Source organism: Homalodisca vitripennis, chromosome 3, assembly GCF_021130785.1.
Source record: "Homalodisca vitripennis isolate AUS2020 chromosome 3, UT_GWSS_2.1, whole genome shotgun sequence".
Taxonomy (NCBI): Eukaryota; Metazoa; Arthropoda; class Insecta; order Hemiptera; family Cicadellidae; genus Homalodisca; species Homalodisca vitripennis.
This window is the reverse complement of record NC_060209.1, coordinates 133,214,103-133,230,760: the sequence shown is the minus strand read 5'-3', so window position 1 is coordinate 133,230,760 and position 16,658 is coordinate 133,214,103. Positions and strand designations below refer to the sequence as shown.

At 34.3% G+C, this 16,658-nt stretch overlaps 1 protein-coding gene across 1 annotated transcript; it reads right to left on the bottom strand.

The window, feature by feature from the left end:
• Positions 1 to 433: 433 nt before the first annotated feature.
• Positions 434 to 7,705, bottom strand: LOC124357534. Its single transcript, XM_046809424.1, has 5 exons — positions 7,578 to 7,705; positions 3,502 to 3,814; positions 2,109 to 2,506; positions 1,216 to 1,510; positions 434 to 1,072 (listed from the first exon to the last, which is right to left on the bottom strand). The coding sequence occupies exons 1-5, from the start codon at positions 7,611 to 7,613 to the stop codon at positions 582 to 584; spliced, it is 1,533 nt and encodes a 510-aa protein (XP_046665380.1). The 5' UTR covers positions 7,614 to 7,705; the 3' UTR covers positions 434 to 581.
• Positions 7,706 to 16,658: the final 8,953 nt, after the last annotated feature.

The following is a 16,658-nucleotide window of genomic DNA, read 5'->3' as shown; positions in this document are numbered from 1 at the left end:
TCTTGGTAGGAAGTTACATCCTGTTGACAGTGTCTTGGATATTCTATTATTTAAAACTGAGTATAAAATATTGAAATTGTTTTTATACATTTTGCAAAATTTAAGATAGGCTACATCAATTTTTGTTTCTCTGGAATTTTGGTAACGTATCAGAATAATATTTATGCTGTTTGAACTGGTTGTAAATATAAAAGAAAGTTAAACTTTTAATGCCAAGATACTTGACAAACGACTGTACTTATTGAAACTTGTACTCTGTTACAATTCAATTCTTTTTCTACGGGTTTCATTATATATAGCCAGATTTAAAGAGACTAAACTACGTAAGTCACCGAGGTAGCTTCAGTTGAAATCCGTATACTGCAAACTATTGTACTTTACCATTTTAAAAATAATTACAGAAAGAGTTTATTGGAGTAAAATAAAACTTCCGTAAGCAAGATATGTTTACTTTAAATTGTGACGTTCTTAACTTACAAGCAATAATACAAATTCATTTATATTTATGTTCATTACTTGAATGACAGCAACTTTCACGGTGTGATTGGCTAATCGATCTATTTTGAAGCCAAACCGGAGAACTACCAGTAACTGGTGGCGTTGGATTGTGAGGTGGTGATCTGTCCGGGGGTGGTTATGGGTCCAGAGGTGGTGATAGGTTGAGGGGTGGTGACAGAATAGACGGTTCCCGATGTGATGTACAAGCAGCGCTGTAGGTTGTACAGGGTGACCTCCGCGGCCAGGTATGCGGCCTTGAGAGTGGTACCGCCACAGGGGAGATCAGATCCGCTGAAAAAGGAATTTATATAGGTATTAAGGATGTTGACGTTTCTGGTAATGTCGGCGTTGCGGTCGGTATGCTCGATGTCGAACTCCAAGGAAACGAGGGTGAAGCAATTGTCGATGGTGTCGGGAGCGTACACGTAGCCCTTCACAATGCAGTTGAGGATCGCAGCGTTGCCGATGGCCGGAATCAGCGTGTTCAGACGCAAGAAGTCTCCGGAGACCTGATTCATCATCTGCCTCGTGTTATTAACAATATCATGGTCGCAAGACAGTGATTGACTGGCAGCTGAAAACAAGACATTTGTGAGTTATTAAGCATAATTTTACTAAATAGAATATCTTTATAACACTGATTCGAAAAAGATCACCAATATGTTAGAGGAATTATTATTGGTAATAAAACATTTGTTACATAAATGTTAAAACTACCTGTGTTCACAACTAATTGAAGCGAAGAAGTGGCGGAGGTCAAACAAGCAGCATCTCCTGGATTGTCAATAGAAGTGGCGGTGACAGTATTGTAGTAGTCGCTCAGGTAGGAGTACATCTTGTTTAGGTAGAATGACAACCCCCTGGACTCAATCACATATTTCTCCAGCACATCCTTCTGGAGATTATAATAGACTATCGTTTGGTTTTTGACTGCCCACACTTGGTCGTAGTTCTTATTCTGGGCTGTAGCGATCTGGGTGGCCAGAGTGTCGTTGTACCCCTGCCACTGGCTCTGTCAAAGAGAAAAAGGATCATAGCAAAATGACCAAAAATAGGTCTATATTACCTACTCTTACGTATGATTGAACATCGTAAAAAGAATGCACAACACGATGGTTCTTATTATTTTAATACACATGTTTTGATGGCTTGGTATTATACTAACTGTATGGTGATATGACAAACATTATATGAGTGATACCATCGGTCCAAACTTAAACTTTATTTTAAGAAATGAAATACATTTATCTCTTAATACATTAATAAGTTTCCTATGACTATCTACAATCTAAAAAACGTCAAAAATTGTATTAGTGTCTCCCTTACATTATTTTGTTACTAGCCTTTAAGTGCTACAATTTATTGAGTTGTGACAGTGCATTAAATGTGTTGCTTTGGTGGTGCCTTGTAAGGGCGACACCTGATAAGTTCAGATATAATGTTATTTTCCTCTTTATAATACTTTTTGATCTCTTCACTGGTTTTTGGCTTTGAATTGTTTTTACGTTATTATCGCCAACGTTTTACTATTTTTAGGATATTAAATGTTAGCCTTATAAAAATTATTAAAACAAAAAATGGTGATATAGTGTAAACAAGAAATAAATTACCAATTCCTCTGCATATGCTGCTCGGTCGATGTTAGAATCAAGAACTGAACAGTCCAACAGTTCTTGAAGGAACTGTGCACCCTTGGTTGCGACGGCTGTAGCAGCGTCACTCGCACACCCCACTACAACGCTCTGGAAGTACGTCATGGACGGACTGGGAAATAAGGCCTTTTGAGTGGCATTTGCTACCGTGAAATACATTTTGTTCATCGCCTCCACACAGGACTTGAGTCTGTCAAGGGAGTCCTTGTTTGGGTAAGTTTTGGCGCAGACGTCAATGCGGACCAGTGCCTTCTGATAAGCAGTCGTGTATTTTGTTTTAAGACTACTTAAAGTCTTGTTCACACGTTTCAGGTTTGATAAAGCGTCAGCTGCGCAATCGTTGTAAGTTGATACCTCTGAAACGAAATAAAATTTCTCATTAGTAGGTAAAACCCCATCGTTCACAGTTTTGAATTTATGGTAGTTTTCTTGTCCTCCCGACCATTATATTTATAAAGCTACTCAGACATACCATGAATATGGTAATGGATCTCTAAGGAATAGTCTTTGGTTGGGTTAAATTTGAAATTCCAAACATCTTTTTTCAGATTTTTGTAAATTTAAATTTACCACTGAAGAATCAAAACACATTTAATTATTAAAATGTACGAATATATTTGGAAGAAAACTATGCCATACACTTTCCTCAAATGAACATTCAATTTATCATCGAACATCGAAATAATGCAAGGCGTTTCGTTATTCCTTTAGTTAAATTTTATGCATTTAAGGATAATCCAATGTGTTGCAGGAAATATTTTCAGATATCTTGTACAAAAGTTTACATTTAAAAAGCATGCCTCCACCACTGCATTGGTGTGTTAGAAAACATACAGACGTGAAACGTAGTAAACATCCAGATTTAGTGCTTCAAGTGAAAAGTGATGTAAATTTGAACATTTAGCTTGGATTCCAATGAATTGTTCAATTTGGCGAATTAATGAAAAGGGTTTGCTTTAAACAGGAGTTACATTATAGTAGCTCATAATACTTTTAAAATTCCAATAAATATAATTTAAATATGCAAACACTTGCTAGATACATTTAACGTTATATTGCTGAGTTATATTGATAAGAATTATATCCTCTAAACCAACAATTACGAACTACAAGGTTGCCAGCTACACATACACACGCGCGCGCCCAACATCAATAATAAGCTTCAAATAAAGTCCTGAGTCTTAAAAAAAAATCATTGACATACATTGATGATATACCATGAAGTAGATTGTAACCTAAAGAAACACTTTTCACTGCAAATCATGCATCTTAAAACGCGTAAGTTTTGATGGTAGAGATATTCTCCTACTAGTTTCCACAGATAGACCATCAATTAAGAAGTACAACTCACCATCATTGATAGCTTTGGTCATATATTCGGAAATGCCATTGACGCAGCCTTCAGCGTCTGTGCCGGCGACCATCTGTTGGGCCGTGAGCAGCTCCTGAGCTTGAAACTCTACTATTTTGCTGAGGCTGCTGTTGAGACTAGAGGCCAGGCTAGAGACTGCGGCCACGGCTGCCAGGTTGGTCTGCCTCTCCTCCTCAAGCACCCAGCTCGGGAAGTACTGATGCCACTGCATGATGTCTGCTTTCTTCCAGTAGATGTAGTCAGAGACGGTCGTATCCGCTGACTGTGAGTCTGCAAGCGTGTTTGTCAGGCACTGTCGACAAAACGTTGCTCGTTAATTTTAAGAAATATTTGTGCATGGATCGATCTTAACCATGATATACGCATGTGACATATAAACCTGCAAACATGAACCATACAATTAAAGATACATTTTTAGCTGTCAATCAAGTGCATAGCTTCATAGAGATAAATAATTAGAACGAGTTGAAAATTCTCATTGTTTGTATACGTTCTTACTAGAATATATAAAATCGGTAGAATATATCGTGGTATTTAGTTGTCCAGTTATTAGCATTGATAACCAGAAGAGAAGAAAGATAAATATTTTTACTTCATCTACAGTGTATTTAATGGATCTATATAAGCGATACTATTAGACATATTTAGTGTGTAAAACGCGTCGAAAAGGGCCCGAAAATAACCTCATAATAAAATAAAGAAAATAACCTACTTACTGTCTAAGGTTTTTCAAGTGCCATAGTGATAGGATAGTTTGCTTTTTTATCCGGATAAAGAAAATACATAACTTAAGTACGACTAAAAAGTTACTGCGATCCAAAATACGACCGATTAAATTAACTTCTACTCTAATTTATTTACGGTTCCTCAGTTGCGTTTATGTTGTTGCACTGACCAAGAAAATAAATACATATTGGGTTTTATTCCAGAGAATAAATAAATAATCTCTGTCAACTTAGATCGAATCCACACAACCACAAGTCATCTAGAGTACTTGTGAAAAACGTTTTATTTTTGGTGCTGTGCTCCGGTATCTCGTTCCAATTGGCCCTCACAACGAACTTTACCTTGCACTTACTTGTACAACGTCAACGTTCAGATTAGTACAGAAAATACGAACATAAGGCCAAATTTAGAAATCTGGGTATCAACATGTTATACCATATTATAAAGACTTTGGTCTATTGAAAATTCAGGAGCTGCTGTAATTTAATATATTGAAGTTGCAAGTAAAAGTACTTAAAAATAAACACAATGTATTTGTTTGAAAGATATACTACTATGAATAATACAAATGTTTAGGAATACCCACTTTTCTAATATAATTTTACAAATTCTGATTCATATAACTATAATAATCGATCCATAATAAATTATTCTTAGTGCTATACATTACATTATTAAAGGTGTTGAAAACCAAACTACGTCAAAGTGATAGTAAAAGTGATGTAGTATTCATCAAAAAATATCAAGCGTTTAGAAAGATATGAGTAATCAGTTCATAATACAGTACATTATTCTACTGTTGGTTTAGTGACTTCTTGTAAAATCGAACGTTTTATTTCTCAATATGTATAAGATCTTATTAATAAGAATATTAATTTTTTTGTTATATATTGTAAAGAAAATATTATGCAAATAAATAATAACTTGTTAAATAATAACAGGTTATCTTCCCCCACCAGTTATAAATAACTACATTATAAGTTCGTTGTGAATTATAAAATTTTAACATTATTTTAAAGTGTTTTAAAAATTTATTATTTTCTTTCAGTCAACCAAAGAGAGAGGTTTTCCTTATAATTTCTTAAATTAACCTAGGCTTGTATCCTTCATAGTACTGAGCGAACCCGTGGAATCTATAAAACAAAGAAGATGTGTCAAAGCAGGCAGAAGATTTTTAGGAGTTGAAATAACTATAAACTATGTAACTCTATAAATATCCGACAAATAGTCATATATTTTTATACTCTTATACATTTTATATTCTACCTATATACATTCATATACATATACATTCATATATACATATACATATATATATATATATATATATATATATATACATTATATATATATATATATATATATATATATATATGAAATCAAAACACACATACGTGTGTGTTTTTTTTATTTCATTCGTGTATAAAGCGGCGGCCAAAATTATATTTTAATTTGTGTCTAATTGTTAATTATTTTATTTCAATTGCGTTTTAAGTTAGTTATTTACCCTAAAAGTTAGATGGCGACTTCACTATTCAAAGTAAAAAAATAAAACAATAAAACAACAATGAAGATTGTGTGAGTACAATAAATTATGTATTATTATAATATATACATTATATTAAAGTACTTAACCTGTAGGCAAGTAATTCCCCAACTGCAATGAAGTCAAACAAGGCTGATTTAACAAGATCGCAAGAGCGATACTGTGATCGTTCTCAATAAATGTTCTCTATTATTTGAATATTCACATGAACTGCGGCAGTCACTGATGCTATCCCGGCTGTCCTAAACTGTCTCGATACCCGACAGGTATCGCAGTGATGTGTGTAACCATAAAAACCCGATAACGGCGTTTCGAAGAATTCAACAGAATGTAACGAAATTTTTTACCGATTATCCTTTTCGCTATTCAAATTCATTACCGATAACTCCATACGTTCCTTTTTTCATGCTTACCTACTGTCGGATGTTTCAGGCTGTGCCGATCTACACAAGAAGTAATGAGGCTGACTGGCAAGGATGAGCAGTCTAACCTTGATAAAATGACAGTAACTGTAAATTTTCAAGTTCTTTATGGAAGTGACCAAACCATCAAAGAAACTTTATCGCATATCCTCTAAAAGTTAGTAGTATATTAGTTACCAACGTAAGTAAGTTGGAAAATAACGACTCAGGTTTTGCTTCATTGTACACGATTAAGAAAAATTGCAAGCAAGTGAACAATGATGAAATTTAATTATTTTTATGTGGAAATAATTTGTATCGTAGCCCAGAAGCGTTAACGAGATTGAAGAAGCCCCAAAATACCAAGGTGCTAACTATGACGCATGGTTTCTTACATTTCTATGCAAAACAAAAATAACTTTTTTGATAAACCATTTTTAATAACTTCGGAATCTCTTGCTACTCATTTTGAATACTACAAAATGTATCTAAATTATAAATTAAAAGCTAATGAAGTGCTGTCTTGAAGTACGAGAACGAGAAGTTTCTTACGGAGTTATATAAAAATAACATACTGTCAATGTAAATGAAAAATGCAGAGTTATTTGGTTCAGAAGATAAATCACCACTTTTACAACATTTTAGTTGTTTCTATTGAAATGTTTACCTCCTTTGATACGAAACCGTTTCTTTGTTCCTATATCTATGCAACATTTAAGCGATATTTGTTTCAGTATTTTGTGTTAATAAAGTGCTTTATAACTTGAAATACCAAAGTGACGAAATTCTGGAATTGGGCAGTCCAGCCGTTTCAGTGACGACTATGACGTTACATGATTTGTTGCAAAATTGAATAATATTCGGATCTGTGGTTGAATAATTCTTATTAAACTTTAAAGACACGTGGAGCAGGACAAGTAAAGACGAAGAGCAAAATAGAGTAAGGTGATTAATTTCTATAAATTTTCAACAATTTTCAAATGATAAACATGCTGGGGATAATAACACTATTCAAATATTCACATCATGCAATCATTTACCTTTCTTTAGATGTTTACATAACAAAACTTGCTTGACAACAAAGTAAAAAAGGTAGATATTGCTCAACTGATTATTGAACCCTTAAATGACCGTGACATCAAGTAGATATCAACCTGCACGAAGTAATTTTAATTAACACCTTCACCACCGCTTTGACTGTGTACCAAGTAACATGTCAACAGGAACTGAGGTGGCAAGATGTCCACCGCGAAAGAATAATAAACCCAATTGTGTTTATACAATAAGCATTTTTTTAAGTGTTAAACATTTATAAAAACTTTTGTTTTGTTTGAAAATGTATGTTATGGTTACAAACTACTAACACCAGTACATTAACTCACCAATGCCACAACTCCAAAAAGAATCTTGGATGCCATCTCAGTATTCTCTCTCGTACAACCTGGCCTGGTCTGAAATGTTCAGCAAACTAACGTTTATTTTATAGAACGTCCAATGTCCTCTTTCCTCATAAGTAATTATTCCGGATTATTCAGAGTATAAAATCCAGATACCTGATATCTTATCAGGCACAAGCTGCTAGCCGCTTATCAAGAACAGAAAGAGTTTCTTTCATAACCCGACTTACGGTAGGTACTCCAATGACTAATTATCTTACAGATATCCAGTAAATCCATGAGTCATGCATCAATTTATTTTGAATTATGTTCTGAGAAGGAAAACCTGTACAGTTTCCACTTAATAACCTTTGTACTCTGTTTATAAAGTGCCGCTTTCCTCGATATCTATCAACATTGGTTTTTTATTTGTTTATGACAACAATAAACAAGACTTTTTGGCTTACTTACAACTAGATTATGGCAGATTGAGTCGCAATCCATGAGTAACGTGGACTTCAAGAAATTTAACCTATTTAGCATATGAAATCTTCCTCTCCCCGATTGTACAGTACTACAATTACAATCTAACTGTAGGAAGCATACGACCTCAGCTAAAATAGAATACCAGATCTGGCGTCTAGAAGCATCTTCTAGAAGAACTGCGTAACATCCTTACTCTTTATCAAACTTATCTCATCGCTTAATAGTAGTGGAGAGAGATAAATCGCAAGATACAAAGTTAATATAGATATAATGAAAACATAATCTTAAAATTTATTTGGTGCTACACCTACAACAGAAATGCGTCTAAAATGTAAATATTTTGTAAATTTTTTGAATTTGAAGATGAAAGACAATTGTTTAATCAATAGAAATCTGCAGCTTATGTTACTATGAGCAATGATATCGGGTATTACCATTTATGAGAACAGGAATACAGGACATTCTATAGGCTGAGTTATTTTTAGGCTCCTAATAGACGAAACGGGATAGTGCTAGTTGATATTTGTATAGCGCACAGGGAAAAAACATGTCAGCCCATTTATAACATTCCAGTTGGAGACATATAGGTACGCAAATAATTTCCGAATTGAATTGTTAGTATCCCAAGGCCGGAGAATCATTGTTTTAGCAGTTTGATGCAGATTTCAGAAGGAAGATGGCCCCTGTCTCTCCTGGTCATTGCAAAAAGCAGTGGACTAGATTATTGTCTGCTAGGGTTTCCTAGAGTATGGTTCTACAAAGAGTATGGTCACTGGGTATACTTACAATGTATTACCACTGCAACAACGGTATAATCCATTAATTACAAAAATATAGTATATTTTAACCTACGTCCAGATGAGAGCAATCTTCCCACTTAGAACGCGGAGTCGTCTTACACCAACATGTTAAATTTCATGAAGTCAAATTCTTCAGTATTGTTCCGAGAGATGTGTAGAAGACCTGGATGGGAGAAGTAATTCAAAGAAAACCAAACGTTCGGACCACAGATCAGATCTCTTGAAAAACAGTGAGCATGATACAACAGTAAGGTCAAGGCAGTTGACGTCGTATTGTAAACTGTGAAATTATCTGAGATGAAGGTTACTTGGTTACTGGTAAGGTACACATGGTTATTTGACGCTTATTTGAAGAACAAAGCAACAGTGTTGGAGACTCGTATGACCTATCAGACGTGAAGCTTTAGTAGGTACTAACTTTAAACTCAGTTACATTCAAGTCACTGTCAATACCAATGATATTTTGCTCATATATTTATCGGTGCATTTCGTGAGCCGTATGAGATCAGGCTCGAGGTTCGATACTTTTAATTAATTGTTCTTTTCATCAGTTGGTGTGTATTCCTGTTTGAAGATGGTTGATTTTAACAAAGTGTTAACTGAAAGTCTTAGTTACTCCTTTATTGTGCTACCTGTAGTTTATATAATTTTCCCCCGCCCACTTGGGCTATGAAGCAGTTTCACATCCTAATTCTTGGTCTAAACGTTGAACCGTTATATCTACGTGTATCTCAATTTTCATCAATGCCGCTAACACAGATCCTGAAGAGCAGGCTTATTAATGTAATCCCGATCCAGAATTCCAAGTAAAGCAGTGGAATCCTCAATGGAACTCAAGTGCTGAACTCTCCGTAATGTATTCAGATCTAATTTATCACAACATTTGTGCAAACATCTATTGACTAAAGGTATTTCTCCATAGCGTTATCTAAATATTTCAAGAATCTAACAAAACTCTCTAAGTAATTCTTCGATGCGGTGTAAAGGAAAAACCTGTATGCAATCGAGTAATATTACACCACCCGCAAATAAGTTCGTAACCTAATAGCTAAGAAGAAATTATTTAGTTTGTTCTTTGTGAGAGATTGTATGTTTCTAATAGTCCAGAATTAATTTTAACCGTTTATTATCCAAAACGTGAAGGTTGTTCAGATAATTTATTTTATCTTATTGACTAATTTGATCCATTATAATAACATTTCGCTATTATAATGTGTATATAGAAAGTTCAATAATTCCTTTTTAGTTGCAAAGTTACATTTTTTTATAAACCGAGGCTGAGGGTGGAAATCTTCAAGCACTACTTCCCCGCCGGTAATCGCCAGCAGAACTATACAAGTTTGACGGAGCTGGTAGGAAGGTTTGAATCAATGTGAATTTTGGGTTTAGCTCTACTTCATCTTCCTCTTAGTGCAGCAAAAGTGTTTATACCGCCTTAAGTACTCCTCGGGCAGCCTGTGTACATGGTAGTAAGATAGTAAGTACATGATGTAGCCTTACATTAGCTACCCTACTAAATAATTACTAAGTTAGATTTTATTGAATAAAGTAGCCTCTTACAAAACAATTAAGAGTTCGCAGATTTTGAAGGTTTCGTCGAATAGTTAAAACCTTTTTCAAAAAGAAAGAATTTTGTTGACCTCTGGAGTGGAATAGAAGTTTAACAACAAACATTTTACACAAAAAATGTTTGTAGTGCGGGCTCAGAAACTGTACATCAATTATTGGCTGAGCGTTAGCGAAGAGGCTGGAAAAACTTTAATTTTGTCCGCATGTTAGAGAACGAACTGACCTAAAACTTGGATAGACTTGTAATTTTGCTTAAATCTTCATAGGTAACATTAAGTTCGATGATGGTGAAAGTCACTCTATGGAATTTGGCTGAGCATTAGCGAATATTTTAAAGCTGGTCTAATGAATGAAACTTTATTTCTTCATAAACAAGAGTGGATTATATGATGGCGCATGTCCATCCATGGGATTTCACTGAGCGTCAGTGAACCATCACGTGACAATTTCGTTTTTAGGGGATGTAAAAAATTATGTATGTCTGCCCGCAGAATGATATAATCTATGGACTAAAAATGTTGCATGAAACCTCAGCGAATGATTTTGCGCGGCCTACATTCTGGCGTACTCCTACTTTATTTCAATGGCTGAGAAAACACAAGGCAGTAAGTTGCTGACCTCGGATGGAGTGTAAATTTATTGTTCATCCGAGATCGATGCTAAGTTACTTTCCTTATTAAAAAAACAGAGCTAAAACCTGCATTTCTGATATCTTATCGTATATTGGATTTAGACGCTTTTCAAGACTATAGTTTCGTCATAGGTTTATTTGAAGCATTTTGAATTTCCTAGACACTGGTAGTCTTGGAAAGAGCTTCGAGTATAAATAAAATAGAATGCCGACAGTAATGGTGCATGAATGATAATGATATCACTCCTTTATTTGAAATCTGTTACAAATTGCACAAGATTTCCCGAATTAATCACTCTAAAATTAAAGTGTGATAACTTATAAATTAAACCCCAATTAATCACAATGTAAATTTTTTAACATTAAATATTGAATTAGATATAAGCATATCTGTATTTCTATCAATAAGAACCCCTTTTTGACTCAATCATTAAGAACTTACATTTTGTGTATGTAATTATCGAGCAAACGCTTATATGCCCATTTATGAAACTTCAGGAGTTTTAAATTCCATTTTTGCTTTGAGGTAGTTTAGCTACTAGCTGGTGAAAAGATGATATTATATATTATTAATGGATTACATTATATTATGATAATATTGTATTCCCTTTCAAAACTTTAAAAGGCCGCCACCTAAAAACCATCAGAAATATAAATTGTTTGAAGTTGCTAAAAATTCCTAAAATATTCCAAGTTTTGATCTATGTTAAGTAATTGGTAAGATGAAAATATCGCAAGAATGCTATTTTCAAACTTATTATCGGCCAGTACTCTTATGGCTAATATACTTCTATAATATTGAAACCTTCCACGATATCCACACCCTTACAAAAACAAACGTTTTTGTAAACAACCTAAAACAATTTTCCATTTTGCTCTCCGATAATAACTGATTTGTAAATATTCATATTGGAACTTAAAAAACGGCAGCCTTATAACATAAAATGTGAAAGTATGAAAATTTAATTCTTGATCTATATTGTGGAATATTCTAGATTAAAATTTTGCACAAATATGAACGACCACTAGACAATGGATGAATTAAAACAGTCACCTATAAAAATGTAATGTAATAAATATTGAAAATCGTTTGACAAAGATAGATGTTGTATTTGGTTTACCGATCTCACGTTTGTTTGACTATTTAAATAATTTTCTTTTTTTATGAAGAAGTGTTTTAAATATGACTACAAGACATTTTTAAATGTCAAGAACAGCATTTTGTTTTGGTCAGTTTATATGTTATGGTTTTTCTTTAGCCAAACCTGTAGAGATTTTGATTAAAAGTCTTGTACTATTGATTGTAAGTAGGAGAGCGCGTATATTACTTTTGCCTACTAATTTCGGGTGAATACAGTGAATAGTAAGGTACCATTCAAGTGCTCCGACTGTTCTGTCCCCGGAAAGTCGGAGAAGGTGAGTCTACTGCTCCAGTAATTAGTCGTGGAGAAGTGTCGTCACCTCACGGTCTGAGGTAACTTGTCTATAAGAGAACCCCCGCACGCCCATGCTGCGAGATATGGCGACGGCATGACCCGGCCAACTGCTGCAGGTCCATGTCGCTCTGCTTTATATTATGTAAGTACATTCTTCTCATTTATTTCAGTACTAAATCAATTGGTCAGCCACAAAGGCTAGGGAATTAGTTAAATAGTGATTAGCAAATTTGAAACCTCATATTTACGGTTACTGCAACAGGTCAATATTTTATAAAATTTTGAAAAATCATGTTTATAATTTTGTTCTAAACCTTCGTTTGTCAAGAAAAAGTGCAGAGGAGGCGAGAATAAACTCGCAGAAAAAAAATTACACAGTTTTCTACTTCTGATCGTAACTGAGAATTTTTGATATTTGTAGTAGACGGCTCTGAGTTCTCACATGTCTATAAATGGGGTATTATGAACAATTCACTGAATGGTTCACATTCTAGACCAGTATTTAAATTGGTGAATTCTCGGTTTCAATTTTTTTAAATTTAAAAATATATAATTTAAAAATTAAAATTAAGTTTAATTTTTAAACAAAATTTTTGTCACAGCTTTTTAAGGTACCAGTACTAAAGATTAAAAAATGGATAAATCTTGTTTTGATCATACCATAAGGAAACCTTGTAACCATACCCAAAGAACCTCAGTTTAAGACAAAAATTATTGTTTGCCGTACGTTTTTTACACGAGATATTACTGGAGGAAATAAAATATTTTTTTATTAAAAAAGTTAATTTTCTCAAATAAAACCTTCATTAAAATAAAATAAAATACACTAGATTGTACATAAATTAACAAGGAAATAATTTTGAACGCCATTTATAAGGTGTGGAAATCTGAATAAAGGATTAACAAAGACCAGAAACTAAAATGTTTTGTTTTTATGAAAAACGTTCATTTAATAAACAGATATTGCATTTTCTGTCTTATTTTTCGTATAAGTTGATTTAATTAAGCTTTAATATTTAAACATTTTGTTTGATTATTATTAATCTATTTTACATTACATCGGAATTAAATTCTCTAAAAGTTTTGGTTAGTAAGTTAGCTTGTTTATTACCCATTTAATGGAGTTAATGTACTTCAAAGCATGTTTTTCGAGACCGAATTTTGCATATTTTGTCTAATTTGTCTTACAGATCTGGAACGTATTTTATTCAATTTTTCAGTTTATTTTACATAAAATCGACTTAATATAACAAATATGTTTACGCTATGAAACATTAGTTTCGCTTTATTTTCGTTCTTTTCTATAAAATCAGGCGAAATATTTTGCTAGCCGTAGCTCGCTAACAAAGCTTTTCCGGACATATGTTTATATGAATTTTTTCATTCAAGGGTTTATATGTGGTTGAGTTGCAAAATGTTCTTTCCTCAAGTTTCAAACATTGTTTTACGTTCCGTACCATAACCAACACATTGAATGATTATATGATCAACTAGCACATATATGCGTCTTTGCCCGCAATTTCGGTGCAACAATCTGTATATTTGTTTGAACAGCTCCCACGATTTCAGTAACACTTTACAAATGTTATCAGTGTAGACGAACTTCAAATTCGAAGTTCAAGGATTTGAAAGAAGTGAAAGCACTTGTGACGTAATACGATAGGGTCTTATGATATTTTAAAATGGAATTATTCATATATCATGCATCAAGTACCCATTTTCAGTGTAGACTATATTATTAAGAGGAACAGAAGTTAAAAATTGCGAATAATTCTTATTTCAGGTTTTTGCACTTTTAGTTCAAATTAATTATATTTACAACGCGGAGTTTGCTATTTTGCCCCGAGAAACAATATAAATAGATCTATATATAATTTTGCAATGAGATTGGATTCAAAACATTACAGTTTTTAAAATTGTATGGATGTAGATACTGTTATTGAACATTAAAAACAAATATCACCATCAATAATAGTTACACATTTCAAATACATACATTTTGACAGTTGCTATCCATGTGTAAAGATTATACATGATACAGTAAAGTACATGTTCTTGCTTCCCAATATCATGCCTTTGTTCATATCATTGTTCGCAATATTATTCTAATTCTTCGGTCCAGTGTAGGACCGAAGTATACTGGTATATACCAAATCAGTATGGCAGGGGTGCAAGGACGGGAGGGACGAATAGACTATTTCGACATTTGTGTGAGAACTTTTAAATATATCATTATCAGATACATAGATTCAATCGTATTACATTATTTATAACTGTTTTAATTTACGAAATACGCGGCACTGCATATGTAACAATACGATTTTGTCCAAAACGTTAAATACTTTAATTTTACTGTCACAACAGCAATGAAAGTGAGGTTCGTTTTTATTACTTCTTACTGCTTGTATCTGTTCCGGTTACTCCCAGTAATCGAGAAATAAATGTACTCTTACTGATTTAGAATCATACGTTACAGAATACTCTTAAAATGGTACAGGTAAATGTTCCAATTACTATCACTACTAAGCGAGTCCGGGTACTTTCTACCAGTAACGGCGATGACCGGTACCATAGTGAAGTACCTGTAACAGTAACCTATAGCGGGTACTTATGGTTTGAGTATCTTACTATATGTTGTAGAGACGTGAACTGTTGTATTAGTTTGTTGACTTCCGTTGGCACCATGATTGTGCAATCTGGCGGATTGCGCGATCAGATGAGCAAGGGCGCTCTAAATTCACAAAACCAGCTAAATTTAATCTATGTGGAAATTGGTGATTATAGTTTGTTTTCTGAAGAAGATCCTTGTCGGAGCGAGTCCCGGCGACCTCTCTCACACGCTAAAAATCTAACTTCAAACGCCTACCACATCAAAATATACACGTACCTTGGAAATAACTGGTTGCTGTTTGGTTGGTTGTTGATTGTTTTAATTATTATTTGGATGTTACATGTCCGGTCAAAATAATCCAAAATAATCAAAAAAACTCAAAAGATATCATGGTTTACAAAAGAAAGTCTTTTGTCTCGAGAGAAACTGGAATTCTTTCACAAAATTTTCATTCAAACTGAAAATGAAGACTTTACACTTTTTTACCGTAGCATATAAGAAAGTCATACGTGCAGCTAAAGCCTATGACATTAATAGAGCCTTGGGTGTGTGTAAAAATTGTTCAAAGAGCCTGGAAAATTATTAATAGTTCTTCTCGAGATATAGGAAAACGTAAAGCCAAAGGTTCCAAGTTAATTGCAATCAAAGTTGGAGGCAAAATTGTTGAAGAGCTATTACAATTGGTAAATGAATTCAATAAGTACTTTTCTTCTGTGGCTTCAATGAACTCGTCATTTGCAGGAACACAATCTTGTGGAAGGCGTGTTCTAGAGCCGGTTGCATCCATGGCTCTAGCCCCTGTGCGTGAAGTGGTAACACGTGACATACAGGGAAAAACAAAAACAAAAAAACTTGTGACAGAAACAGGATGTCAGTGTAGTTACTTAAACGCTGCTCCAGGCACATATTGGGACTACTCACAAAATTGATAAATTTTTCAATTGAATCTGGTACCTTTCCACGCTTCTGAAGAAAGCCAAAGTCAAAGTCATTCCAATTTTCAAAGAGGACGATCCTTTTTTTGTTCTCTTAGGACAAGAAGCTTATAAATTGCACTTAGTCCTGTAAGAACCTTTGCGCTGCTTCCGGGGTGACAGGATATTCAGGACGGGTATGGTTAGGGAGTAGGGGCCTCCTCCTATCGAGATCCACGAGGAAGAATTAGGGCACTACATCTCAAAGTCATGTCTCTCCAGAAGAAGGGGAGGCCAGCTCTGAACCAGCCTCTCCAGTCAAAGTAGGGTGTGGCACACCCTTGTTGAGGCTAGCAAGAACCTCTGAGGTTAGGGAACAAACCCCACCAACTCCAGCAGTCATCTCCCACAGTAGACTAGACATATCGAATTGCCCACGAATCCCAGAATATCGACATTTGCGGTTAGTGATGTGCCGCTCCTGGACATCCATAAGGTTGCCCAAATTTAAGCGACACATCGGTTTTTGCTGTGCCCAATGGTGGGTTCACCTGGAAGGTACAAACCAGCCAGAAGTGATCCTTGCTGGGTAGAAGGACGATTCTTGCATTGCAAGCAATTATTGTCCTGTTTCAATTCT

Excerpts from the sequence above, each read along its gene's own strand:
- LOC124357534 (XM_046809424.1), bottom strand. The coding sequence starts at position 7,613 with ATGGCATCCAAGATTCTTTTTGGAGTTGTGGCATTG. Across the intron at positions 3,815-7,577 it reads TTTTTGGAGTTGTGGCATTG|TGCCTGACAAACACGCTTGC; the intron begins GTGAGTTAATGT and ends TTTTGTCGACAG. Across the intron at positions 1,073-1,215 it reads TCAATTAGTTGTGAACACAG|CTGCCAGTCAATCACTGTCT; the intron begins GTAGTTTTAACA and ends TCTTGTTTTCAG.